Consider the following 13,863-nt stretch of genomic DNA (forward strand, 5'->3'; position numbering starts at 1 on the left):
ACTACAAATTTAAAACACTTAATTATAAAAGCAGCATAAAATACAGTATAAAAACATGAATAACAATAAAATTCAAAAATCAATTTAGGGGAAATAAGCATAATCCCCAGAGCTAGTTGGCTGAATTGGTGCTACTTGGGCCAGGGAGAAGGCCAGGGGAGAATTAGCTGTGGGGTTTCAGAGCAGGTGATCTTCATAAAAGGGGAGGGGGAGGGAAGGGAAATAATAGGTCAGGCTGAATTCAAATTAAAGGGGTGGGGTTAACCATCACCAGCTGAAACCCCATCCCTGATATCGCCTCTCCCTGCTGCAATTAGGCCTGAAAAAGCCCTTCTACTGGCTCCAACAGAAGGTCTCTTCTAGCCCAATTGCTGGTAGGAGGGGAGAGTGAGTGTGTGTTCATGTGTGCTGTTGTCATGGTTGCATGTGTGGACATAACTGAGGTGTGTGTATGGTTGTGGTGCCCACTACCATTTCTACAGTTCACAAATGTATCCCTGGGACCCCAAAGGCTGGTGACTCCTGCAATAGTTTGACTTTGGCTGTGGCAATAAGTCGTACCCCAAAGAAAAGCTCCCTTCCATTATATGAATTTGGTTGTGACCTGGTTTGACTTGTTGTTGTGACTGGGCTATCTTACGTCTTATCTTATCTACCCAGATCTGTCCAGGCTCACAGCGTTCAGTCCTAGATGCTATCTGTCTACTGAAATATTTGAGTATTAACCTGTACTCTAGCTCTGGCTCCGGCGATATCTAGATGACATTGCTGGTATTTTTAGAACACCCTTCCTCATAGGAGCCGTCACCTATTTTATCATCATAACAACCCTATGTGATAGGTTAAGTTAAAAGAACGTGCCTGGCTACAGACAACCCATGGGCAAATAGAGACTTGAACCCAGGTTTTCCTGGTCTAAGGGCAGTAGCTCAGTGGTAAAGCATCTGTTTTGTATGCAAAAAGTCCTGGGTTCAGTCTTCAGCATCTTGAGCTAGGGCTGGGAGAGGCCCTGCCTGAAAAGCTGGAGAGTCACTGCCACCCAAGACTGGACAGTACTGAGCTAGATGAACCAATGAAAGACACTTCCTCTGTTCCCATGCCCTTTTTTCAGGTGCCAAGTGTAAGATGCACTTTCTAACCCTATGCATGAGCACCAGCCAGAATCCAAACATTTTAGCATGAACCAAAACAACAGATCATTACTTTCAAACCTAACATTGGTATAGAACAGCATAAATGCAGCTCATGGTGCAAAAATGAAAGGGGGAAAAAGTTGCTTCTAGGGGAATCCAGTAGCCTGGAACAGCATCCCAAAATGGCAATATTACCTACAAAATGTAATTTCCCGAAGGCAAAAGCATAAAAAAATACCACAAATAAAATGTAAGTAAAAAAGCTTCAGACTGCAGCTCCCTTGGGAAGCATGGCATAAATGGGGTGTCAGCAAGGAGGCAGGAAGCTAGCTGAAAGCAGACTCAGGTTGATGGAGCAGCGTCCCCTGAAATTTCTAAATGAGGGCTAGGCAGTTAGTGGGCAGAACTTTTACCCACCAGAGTTGTCCCTATTCCTGAGAAAACTAACCCGTTTGGGACTTCTTTTAGGGTTAAGGGAATCTCTCACCCAGTGCAGAACTTGATCCTTCATTCCCAGTGTCCATGGCTTACACAAGCTGAGTGTGAAAATTAATACGATCTTTCATGGGCTTGCCTGTTTAAATACTATACTTATAGCTGCTCATTTGATCAACAGCATGCAGCTAAAAGGAGCACACTAGGCAGGGGAAGATAGCTCAGCACAAAGCCCTGTGGGAGAAAAGAGGTTAGCTGAGGACAAGCCACAAACACATGGCATCATCATCATCATCACGGGAGTGGATTGGGTGCCGGTGGAGGGTGTGTGTCCCTTCTGGTTCCTAGGCAGAAAAGGAGCTCCAAACCAAAACAGTGAGAAAGTGATTGACCAGCAGTTTGCTGAACTTTTTTTTATAGACCTTGTGGGTTTAAGAGAGGACATGTATTTTACAGCTTTGCAGAAGAAAAAAGGCAAACAAAAAAGAAGTGTTGATTAGTGGATTTAAAGGGAAGACAAATGCACTACTAATGGAGTTTTTAATCATGTAGACACAGGTGGCGCTGTGGTCTAAACCACCAAGCCCCTTGGGTTTGCCAATCGGAAGGTCAGCGGTTCGAATCCCTGCGACGGGATGAGCTCCCGTTGCTCTGTCCCAGCTCCTGCCAACCTAGCAGTTTGAAAGCACGCCAGTGCAAGTGGATAAATAGGTACCGCTGTGGCGGGAAGATAAACAGTGTTACCATGCGCTCTGGCTTCTGTCACGGTGTTCCATTGTGCCAGAAGCGGTTTAGTCATGTTGGCCACATGACATGGAAAGCTGTCTGTGGACAAACACCGGCTCCCTCAGCCTGAAAGTGAGATGAGAGCTGCACCCCATAGTTGCCTTTCACTGGACTTAACCGTCCAGGGGTCCTTTACCTTACCTTTTACCTTTAGTAGCCTTACCCTATAAAACTGCTGCTGAGATGCTAAGCTTCCTAACAGGGCTGGAGAAGTGTTAGGTATTTTCACACATTACCACTCTGGAATGGGTCAAAAATAGCCTTCTGCAGCCTGACACTGAAAGCCTGAGAGAGTTACTGAAACAGATTCCTGAGCTCAAAGCTGTCCTGATTCCAAGTAGCTGTGTGGGGAAGAAACAAAGGCTGCATAAGCCATTTGCAGCCAGTTCAACAGAATTGTCAACACTGACTGGAAGTGTCCCTCCAGGATTTCAGAGAGGGGTCTCTCCCAGCCCTACCTGGAGCTGCCAGGGATGGAACCTGGGACCTTCTGCATACAAAACATGTTTGTTGCCACTGAGCTATGTACCTTAAGTCCACGGGCAGCTAATGCATCCTTGCCAAGTAAAAAAAGGCTAAACAATGGAGATGATCTAGCCAACAGGAAAGGAAGGAAGCAGGAAGATAGTGAATATGGACTTTATATTGCAGGCTAGAAATGTGGGTTTTGTTTGTAAGGTTTAAAAGCAATAAATATTATTTTTAAAAAAAGAAAGAAATGTGGGTTTTGTGTGTGGCAAATTTCCTAGCAGAACCGTACACAAACACATTATGTTCAGATCCCCTTTCAGCATGGAATTAGTGCATTCATTTCTATCACTTTTGGATAAAGCATTCAAAGCAGTGTGCCACACTTCAAATCTCACCAATCAATAGCAAAGGTGTCATGACTTTGAAGAAGCACAAAGTCCTCATGACTTTGAGGAAGGCACGTTTGGCAAACCCTCATCGTGATCAATTCCTGCCCGGAAACCTATGTCCCCACTGTGGAAGTATGTGTGGATCCAGAATTGGCCTCCAGAGTCACTTACAAACTCACTGTTATGGCCGTGTTCATGGAAGACAATCTTACTCAGCTATGAGTGATCACCAAAGAAGACCAACTGAAAACAGGCTGTAACAAATACAGTGTATAAGAACCAGCAATTTCTCAATTATCAAAGGTGGACTGAAAAATGAAGGTTTTAATTTACATCCAACAAGACAATAGGGGGGAATCACCTCCATGTATTGGGGTTTGCAGCAGGAAAAGCCCTGCTTCTTGTAGAAGTCAACCTGATCATATGACACTTTCACGGGGCCCAGTTCAGTGGCTCTCAAGTGATGCAGGAGTTTATACAGGAAGTGATTCTAGACTGTTTAAGGCTTTAACAGACCTTGAATTGAGCCCAAAACAAACTGGCAGCCAAAGAGTTTTCTCATGACAAGCATTATATGAGAGTGTTGACTCAAGTCTGCCAACTGGTAAGTGGCAGCATTCTGCAGCCACATTCAAGAGCAGTTCCACGCACAGTATGTTACAGTAGTCCAGGCATAGGCAAACTCGGCCCTCCAGATGTTTTGAGACTACAGTTTCCATCATCCCTGACCACTGGTCCTGTTAGCTAGGGATGATGGGAGTTGTAGTCCCAAAACATCTGGAGGGCTGAGTTTGCCTATGCCTGCAGTAGTCCAACTTGGAAGTCACCAAGGTGCAAATCAGCCTTAGCCAACCAGGTGCCCTTTAGATGTTTTTGGGCTACAATTCCCATCAGCCCCAGGGAGCAGGACAACAGCTAGGTCTGCATTGTCCAGTTGTGGGCATAGCAGCTGAAACAGCAAAGGGGCATGTTGGGCCATGGGATGAGGAATCCAAACACTGGATTCGGGGAACCACATATGTCACTTGTTAAATATGTCATATGCCACTCAGAATTTGTTTCGCACACCAACTCCTTAGCTGAGTATGTTCTGTTTTAAGCAACAGCTTCAGCAACATGGAAACAAGGCAAGGCTTCGGCGGCACCCTGGACAGCTCCATGCAGGATTTAGGCTGGAGGTTATGTAACAGCAGAGCGCAACAGCCATCTTGAGACTCAGCCTGTTTGTTTGTTTGGTTGGTTGGTTGGTTGTAAGTTGCTTTGAGTTGTTTTGGGCAAGACAAAGCGACTAACAAATATAACAACAACAACAACAACAACAACAACAATAATGCAGCAAGTACAACTCTATCTCAGCAGCTGGCTCCACATTCCATGAGAGCAGCCTTTGCATTTAAAGGGGTCCAGACTGCTTTAGGAGTAATAAATTCCAATGGAGTGGGTAGGGCAGGCATAGGCAAATTCCGGCCCTCCAGATATTTGGGACTACAATTCCCATCATCCTTGGCTAACAGGACCAGTGGTCAGGGATGATGGGAATTGTAGTCCCAAACACCTGGAGGGCTGGAATTTGCCTATGCCTGGGGTAGGGGACCATGGTTCTACTAGGGCTTCTGAGCTGTAGTCAGAAGTGAGCAACATGACCTTTTCATGCTGGACAGGTAATGGCACAATGAGATCCTCTTGCACAAGTGATTCTGATTACAATTCCCTTCCCCACTTGAAACCCCCAGCCTCATTATCTGAAGATCCCAGAGCTGGGAGGGATCACAAGAGTCATCTGGTCCAACCCCTTGCAATACAGGAATCTTTTTGCCAAAGATGGAGATCATGATTAGGATTCTCATGCTCTGCAGACGGAGCTATAAATAAGAAGCCCAGTTCTGGGGTCATGACATGGTCATAGGCAGGCCAGAAATATGGGCATATTTGGACCTTACCATGTATTGGGGCAACATTGATCAAACATGCACATTGACATTTAGGTTCCATCGGCACAGCTATATCTGCATAATCTACCAATCATTTCCATTAGCTCCAGATGGCTAATTATGTCCTCCCTCATTTCTGTTTATGAATTTACTATTATGAGACTTTGCCTGTATTTGCTATCATGTGGGTGGCATTCATTTTCCACGTCTGCAAAAGATTAGGTAACTGTTCAGCAAAACAACTGCAGTTCTAAGAAACTTAAGGCTGTTCCGCACATTTAGTGGTTCAGGGGAATTTTAACAGGCAGGACCAGGAAATAATAGCTTAGCAACAATAGTGTCTTTATTACATTCCCAGTAAATATTGCTGTTAAGATGCAGCCAGATATTTATTTCTAGGGTGAGTCATATGAGCCCATGTGCAGATGACCGAGGAAAGAGGAACACAGATTCCAAATTAAAAATAAACTGAAGGGGGTGGGGGTAGAAGGAAAAGTAGAGCAAGAGGAAGAGATTGTAAACTGAACTGCTGCCACAAAAACATTCCAAAGGAAAACTGATTACAGTGGGGTCTGATAAAAACCTACCCTTTTCCTACTTCTCCCATCTCATTTTATCTTAGGATGGTATAAGTAAATCCTATTAAATCTCATTTATGTTTCACTTCAATACACAAAATCCATGGAAGCAGTGCCACCTGCTGGCAAAACAATGTAATACCTACTTAATTGCTTTCTTTGATATACTGTATCTGTATTTGTGGCATTCAAAATACAGAAACAGTATTACATCCCCTGTTACCAGGTTTTCTGGTCTACCTAAAGGGGGTTCTACAGTCACTAAGAATGCATACTGCTATTCAGAAGAGGAATTTGATGGGGATCAGAAGTCATATACGTTATACGCAAGGCTGCCTCTGAAGACAGTTCAGAAACTTCAGCTGGTGCAGAATTCAGCAGCGAGGTTGCTCACCGGAGCAAGATGGTTTGAGCATAGTACACCGAACCTGGTCTGACTGCACTGGCTACCAATTAGTTTCCGGGCCCAATTCAAAGTACTGGTTTTTACCTATAAAGCCTTAAACGGCTCAGGACCACAATACCTCAAGGACCACTTCTTCCCATATGAACCTATCCGGACCCTGAGATCATCTTCTGAGGCCCTTCTTCGTGTGCCTCCTTCTCAAGAGGTCAGGAGGGTGACAACACGGGAACAGGTCTTCTCTGCAGTGGTCCCGTGTTTGTGGAATGCTCTCCCCAGGGAAGTTCACCTGGCACCTTCACTATACATCTTTAGGCACCAGGTAAAAATGTTCCTTTCTAACCAGGCCTTTGCCTGACCTGATCTACATCCTATACCCTTTTTAAAACACTGGCTCTTTTTAGGGTTTTTTTTTAATTGGGTTGTTTTTTGTATTTTGATTTTATGTATGTGATCCTTTATGTGAACCGCCCTGCGACCTTTGGATACAGGGTGGCATAGAAATAAAATAAAATATGCACTGCTAAGTCTATGGTCTGTCACTTTCACTAAAAAAATGAGGGACAAGAGGATAGACAGCAAAGCTTGATGGGACCAAAGTCTTACACTACCCACTAGTATCATAACTCAGAATAAATTAAAGCTATTGGGCCTCCTGAAGTGAAAAATTCCACGTCTACATGACCAGTCTGTAACAGCAAAGAGCCATTCAAACATTGATGGCACAACCCAAAACTCTTCGTGTGATTCCACCCGCCCTCACCTTGGAGAAGATTAAAGCTGCAGTCATATAAAAAAACATGCTCCATTTAATTCAGCAGGGCTTGCTTCTAAACAGAGATGCAAATGACTGCACTATAAGAGTATTTCCAAGTAATGGGCCTCAAGATTATGCACAGGTAGGTAGTATAGACAATTTAATGCAGCATCACAAAAGGCTCACCTGGCACCTTTATTACATACCTTGAGGCGCCAGGCAAAAATGTTTCTCTTTAACCAGGTGCTTTGCAGATTACTGTTCTATGGCTTTTTAACTGTGTTTGTAGAAGGGCACTTATTGGTTTGATTTTAGTATGTATTTTGTGTTTTCATTTTGTATTTTTATGTTGTGAACTGAATTTTATTTTTAATGTGCATGTTGCAAACCATCCCATGATGAAGGGCAGTACAGAAATTTGAGTAAATAGAACAAACTGGACCTAGGCTATAAATGAAAAGATGACCCAGAATCACTCATTGGAAATTCCCAGGAAATTGGCCCGGGAACATCAGGGAAGAAGTCTATGGTTTAGCAGAAAACTCATTATGTGGCCAGGAACAAGTCATTCTCCCCATCTGTAAAACAGAAATAATACTGGCCGCCAGGCAGAGATGTTATGAAGCAGTAATCAACTTAGTCTGAATGCCAAAAATGCTCCAATATATGAACTCTGTATTAAACACAAAGTAATTTAGTAGAAAAAGATGTTTAATATGTCTTTCTTATCTTTTATGAAGAGGAAGAACTACATTCACACAATAATGGATTTTTCCTTCACACATGTATTCTCTTGCTGCGTTAGAATGAATATCAAAGTAAACATTGCCCGAGACACTGCTCTGATAGAACACACACCCCAACTGAGAAGATACTCCTATGTGCAAAGCAGGTGAACTCTGCTGCAGGAGCCTGGTGTGGAAAGTGGAAGTCTGTACCCAATATCCAAAGTTACACAAGAGCAGCCCCTGCCCCACATGCACACTATGCAAAATGTTTTCCAACACCAACCACCTGTTAGGCAAGGGTGGGGTTAAGGAAGCAGAAGCTCAACTGGGAGCCTCCACAACCCTACAACTCTTCGACATCTCACAGCTTCTCAATATGTGATAAGCTCTGTCAGCTTGGACTGCCTAACCCAGAGGCAGGCACAACTTTTTTTTTCTGCCATCGCAGACTGCTGTATCAGGGACATGTGGTATATGGCAGTCATGAATCACTGACAAACACTTCTGTCAATTTGCAATCATGAAAATGATCAATTTATATTCCTCTAACCCCATCCCCATTTACAAAATGAATTCTCTAAAAAGGAGCAAGAACAAGCCATGGTGGTACATGAATAAAAGTATTACTTTTGGCTTGAAGCCTTGGGGGTGCAGAGAGGAACAGGATTGAAGGACAAAGGTTTTACGTTTAAGGTTCAATACACTTAGGCCTAGTTAACACTTCTGAGTATTTTTTAACAGTCATAAAAATAGACACAAATCTGTTAATAAACTAACTGCCTGTAACAAGTGTTGCTCTTTATACAAGAAGAAAAGGAGAAAGCAGCCCTTTCCTTAGTTCGTTCTCTTTTTCTTGTCTCTCTGGACAGGAGGGATGGGGCTGTGGAATTTTTGCTATTCATTCCTCTTCACGAAGAGAAGAAAATCCGATTTCTGCTTTGCGACACTCCACAATAAGGCACTAACCCATTAAGTAGCCCCTAGAGGACAAAGGGAAGATTTGAACAGGGAGGGAGGAATATATTACTGATTGTTTGCTCTTCACCCAGGTGGGTTACAACAATTTAAAATACAACATTAAAAACAGTTGCGATTACTCACAATTGCAAAAGCTACAATCACCAAAAATAGGGTGGGTTCTTAAAAGTATACATTTCAGGTGTCAAAGGCATTCACTGAAAACTGTATAATGAAGTGGACAGGGCGTTTCACAACTTAGGGGCTGCCACAGAGAATGCCCTCTCCTGGGCCATCACCACCTGGAGTTTCTGAGAGGGGTGGAGCTACCAAAAGGGCCTCCTCTGCTGATCTTCCCAGGACAGGGAAGGAGGAAGTCTTTCAGATATTTGGGGTGGGAGTGCTTTAGGTCTTAAAACACTAACATGAGCATCTTTTATAAAATAGAAGGATCACTACATAAGTATAGGAAGCCACCCTACACACCAGATACTTCTGTGTAGGAAACCATCTGTGGGTCATATTTAATTATTGTACTCTCATGTGCTTGCTTCAGGTTTACATTGCTGGAAGTCATGGTTAGTGACATGATCTACATATACAATAAATTGTTGTATATTCCTAGATAAATGTTCCTTCAATCATTCTTAGTTTCCTTCTGGACTTTAAAGCTAGCCACAAAGTCTCTGCCTCAATCTCCCTCAAACTGCAGATAAAACTGATCTCCCTTGCAGGATTATTGTAAACAATATTAGGTGTTTGTGAAATGCTTTTTACAACAGTACTTATATAGCTTTCCTCATAAATAGTATTGATTCCCTCATCTCAGACACTGTAGTCAGTTTTTTTTAAAAAATTCTGATTTCATGGCCTGGCATCTTTCAATATTATGATTACTCCTCTAGAGTGGACATTTGCTTGTCTATTGAAAAAAACCTGTGGTATAATTCACACTGCTCCAAACAATGTTTTAAAAACATGAGAAAAGTCCTTGCAATGCCTTTATTTTCCCCTTAGTACTTATTTCATCTTTAGATTGTGATAAAGATTAAAAGTGGAGGTCGGAAAATCATAGGAGAAACAATTTACTTACGGTAATTTCATCCTCATGAATACTCTAGCCATAAAGAAACTCAACAGGACACTGACAAATCCAATAAAAAGCAGCAGAAATCTGTTCAGCTTTGGGATATTTGGTGCATTAGAACGGTCCAATATTATAAAGCCAAGGCCTCCCATTGTGAAGAGGAAGCTGGAAGCGAGCCCTTCCATAATGTACTGTCCATTTACTCTGCATACAAGACAAGGAAATTTTAGTTTGAACAGCAGTGCTACGGATTATCTGGCTAACCTGTCACATTGTGTAAAATTCACAAACATAGGTACATGCATATATTCTACTCTCACACACAAGAAAAACAGTCATCATGATACAGTGGAAGGTAGAAAATAAAATAAATGATGAGTGTCACATTACAGGAAAACTGCTTCCTCTTTGAAACCATTAGAGACTTGATGCTATTAAACAAAGATGAGAAGTTCCCAAAAGCAGTGCAGATAGCTACCATACACGGGCTCTATAATTTACTGAGAAGCAATCCCATCAAACATCTGGCTATTCCTTCAGCTATAACTATCAACACACACAGAGCCCGATTTCTTTCCAGAATATGTCAGGCACTTATTACTGGTTTTCCCTTTGCCATGATACTTCTTGTTGCTTTAGATCCCTAGTCCCCAAATAGGATGGCCCTACAACTCCTTGTAGCTACACATGGTGTGTATTCTCTGACAATTAGTTTCCATCCTTGGCAGTAGTTTAAACCATATGAATGACTATTAACTCAGTTCAGCTAAGACTCTGTTCCAGAGAGCAGGAGGACTGTCTACTAAGTTAAACAACTTCATTTAAAATGATGCTAGTATTTCTATTCATTTTTGTAGCTTGGTAAAGCTACAATGAGCTTTGATCACAATGTTCTAACAGCCAGTTCACCATGTAAACAGCAGTTCACTGTCAAAATACTCCATAGTAATCTTTAGAGAAATACAGTTTGCTAGTATCAAGTATATTTTCTACCTGTAAGCCAAGAAGGCCACAGGCCTCTGATGTCCATGTTCATCTGTCATTGAGCCAACACTGGGAGGTTCTACAATCACATCATAAATGATTCCTACAGAAAAAGAGAAAAAAATGTAAATTTAGTTTGAAAGAACACACACACACACACACACACACACACACGTACACCACCTTCCCTAAGCCTAAAGGTAGAAAGTCAGAAGTTCATGATTTAAGGTCTTTTTTTTTCATGTGAAAAATTTGGTGGGCTGCATTTAGTTTTAGACATACAAAAGTGTGCAGTAGAGTACACAGCTACTATTGCCATATCACAAGTTTCAGGGAGAATGAGGAGGGCTGTGGTTGTGTAGCTAACAACAATCCTCCAATGCAATCCACCGTTATTACCCATGCACTTACATGCGTGTGCAATGCTACAAATGGTTTACAACTAATCCTGTAATACAGCTCAATTGTTAATGCTTCAGGTTGCAGTACAGTATATTTTCTCTCCAGCTCTGCTGAAAGACCAGCTCAATCAGGAGTCTCCCTCAGCTGCAATATAGCAGGACCCACTCCATATTGCTGGGCTACACAGCAAAGGGAGAGGCAGCACTGCAGAGCCTCTAGAGACCTGCAGCTTTTGACTCCTCCTCTCCTTTCAGTTACAGTCATACCTCGGGTTACGATCGCTGTGGGTTGCTTGTTTTCAGACGCACCGAACCTGGAAGTACTGGAACGGGTTACTTCCAGGTTTCGGCACTCGCGCATGCGCACCAAATCATGTCTTGCGCATGCGCATACACGGTGCTGCGGGTTGCAAACGTGTCTCCCACACGGATCACATTCACAACCCGAGGTTCCACTGTACTTGCTGTGGTCTAAACCTCTTAGCCTCTTGGGTTTGCCAATCAGAAGGTCGGCGGTTCGAATCCCTGCGACGGGATGAGCGCCTGTTGCTCTGTCCCAGCTCCTGCCAACCTAGCAGTTTGATAGCACACCAGTGCAAGTATATAAATAGGTACTGCTGCAGCAGGAAGGTAAACGGCGTTTCTGTGCGCTCTGGTTTCCGCCATGGTATTCCATTGCACCAGAAGTGGTTTAGTCATGCTGGCCACATGACCCAGAAAGCTGTCTGTGGACAAACGGCGTCTCCCTTGGCCCGAAGCGAGATGAGTATTGCAACCCCATAGTCACCTTTGACTGGATTTAACTGTCCTTTATCCTTTTTTAAAAAAAAAAAAAAATCTTACTTGCGACAACCACTCTTGTCACCAAGAGCCAGTCTCCAACTTAGAATGGGTCCTCAAATCCCCCTCTCCAGACTGCACTGCCCAGACCACCACCACTCACACCAGCCTAGTGCTTTCATAGGATCGTAATGTTGGGAGTCCGAAGATCATCAGGTTCAACCCCCTGCAATGCTCGGCTGGGGTGTGTCTTTAGAAACTTTAAAATATGCCAGCCAATGGTGCTGTAGTGGACAGTGTCAAACTAGGACTTGGGAGGGTCCGAATCCCTGCTCAGCCCTGAAGCTCATCAGGTGATCCAGTGGGCCAGTCACTGTGCCTCTCAGCCTTAGCTACCTTATGGCGTTGTTGTGGGGATTCAATGAAGAGGGGAAAGGCTTCAGGGCATAAACAAATAACAAAAGAAATGAATGAAATGGAACAGTAGAGTCCCCGGGTCACTTTCATTTGCTAGTGTCTCTGGGGTTCTCCTAAAATAATTAATACAGAAACACCCCTTCTGTAGCAAGGCACAACTCAGGACCACCCTGGCAGGGGAACGGGAAGCCTGGCGAGAGACCCATTCGCTTTTCATGCCTTTCCCCCACCAATTTTTGGCTTTTCTCACTCCTAAATAGAAGATTAAAACTAGAATAAGGGGCAACGGAGGAAGAACGGAAATGGTTTATCGAATATTTACAAACAGATTGCAAACAGGTAAGAACACTGGCAGGATTATTGTAATAAGAACCTGCAGTTTTCATAAGAGTGTATCTTTAAAGCAGATGAATGTGCGAACAAATTAAGTTAAATTCTGATATGCAGAAAATATTAAAAAATCAATTTAAAGAACCGCAAAAAGAGGGCGGAGAAGGAAGTCGAGTTTTGAAATGTTAAAATGACTGTAAATGAATTGAGAGGCATAAAGCTGAAAATTCTATATATGAATATGGGGCAACCGAGGAGGCAGGAATGAGCTGCGCCTGTGCATTAGCGTGTAATTTTGTGCGCGTGTATTTTTGTGCGCGCGTGCATCTGCGGGTATTTTTGTGCGCCTGTGCATTAGCGTGTATTTTTGTGCGCGCCTGAAGGCCCACCCCGCAGAGCCTCCCGTCGTTCCCAAGGGAATTACCTCCCGTGATGAGGAAGTACGAGACCACCACCAGCGCGTAGACCGTCATGGCCGAGGGCATGTGCACCCAGCTCGGCTTCTTCAGCTTGATGTTGGGGCACTCCAGCACAGCGAACGGAACCCGGTAGAGCGTCTCCATGTCGACTCTCAGCGGCGGAGGCGGCTCGCCCGTCCCGTCTCCTCAGACCACGAACTCCCCTCGTCTCCCAACGGCAGCTTACCCCCGCGCATGCGCCGTTACGGAATCGATCGGCTCGTCGGGGCCACCGTCCGTACGATAACGAAAGCTGAGGCGGTAACTAGCCGGGTCCTGGAAGGGAAACACGACAAACACGTCTCAGGAGAAAGGGGAAGGGAAATATCAACGTGCGGCTTAAACGAAACGCAAAACGAATAAATGTGGAGAAACCTGAATTTGAATAAGGCGCGTTGTCAATATTGTTTTTACCCTCCCGCGGCTTGCGGTAAGGAACGGCTGGGAGAGGATACTGATCTGCCGAGTCCTGGCAACGCTCAACGTGGCTTTCTAAACGGGTAGACGTGGCCCTGCCAGGACGCGCGAAAGCCACGCCCCCTCAAATAAGCCGCGCCCACATTCCAAGTAGAAGGTGCCATCTGCTACGTCACACCCTCTATCTTACTATTTTGTGCAGGATTTATTAGAAGGAAGCTCCGCTTAATCTTAAAGAGGGCACAATACTTTTTCTTTTCCTGCGACCGACTAAGGAGCTATCTGCAGTGGCAGTATCATATTGCATTAAACAATCAGAAGTTCCCCCAAACAATCCTGGGAACTGTAGTTTTTTAAGGGTGTTAAAAAACTATGGTTTTCCCATTAGTGATGTACGGAAGTGAGAGCTGGACTATAAAGA

General features: G+C 43.8%; 1 protein-coding gene and 1 long non-coding RNA gene across 3 annotated transcripts in view; one reads left to right on the plus strand and one right to left on the minus strand.

Annotated features, from left to right (window-relative positions):
• Nucleotides 1-7,576: 7,576 nt before the first annotated feature.
• OSTC (oligosaccharyltransferase complex non-catalytic subunit) lies at nt 7,577-13,418 on the minus strand (the record flags this gene model as incomplete). 2 transcript variants are annotated; one of them, XM_081020430.1, is made up of 4 exons in its annotated part: nt 12,992-13,301; nt 10,649-10,742; nt 9,662-9,859; nt 7,577-8,591 (listed from the first exon to the last, which is right to left on the minus strand). In XM_081020430.1, exons 1-4 carry the CDS (start codon nt 13,128-13,130, stop codon nt 8,573-8,575), a joined length of 450 nt encoding a protein of 149 aa, XP_080876556.1. In that variant the 5' UTR covers nt 13,131-13,301. The 2 variants fall into 2 exon arrangements, with proteins under 2 accessions (XP_080876556.1, XP_080876557.1); XM_081020431.1 differs by lacking the exon at nt 7,577-8,591 and adding an exon at nt 13,401-13,418 and having other exon boundaries at nt 9,658-9,859.
• Nucleotides 11,885-13,863, plus strand: part of LOC308485090 — a 38,190-nt gene continuing 36,211 nt past the window's right edge. The window contains exon 1 of the long non-coding RNA XR_013990338.1: nt 11,885-12,576. This is a non-coding gene — a long non-coding RNA (uncharacterized lncRNA). The remainder of the gene's footprint in view (nt 12,577-13,863) is intronic.

Source organism: Podarcis pityusensis (assembly GCF_964106645.2).
Source record: "Podarcis pityusensis genome assembly, chromosome: 9".
Lineage (NCBI taxonomy): Eukaryota > Metazoa > Chordata > Lepidosauria > Squamata > Lacertidae > Podarcis > Podarcis pityusensis.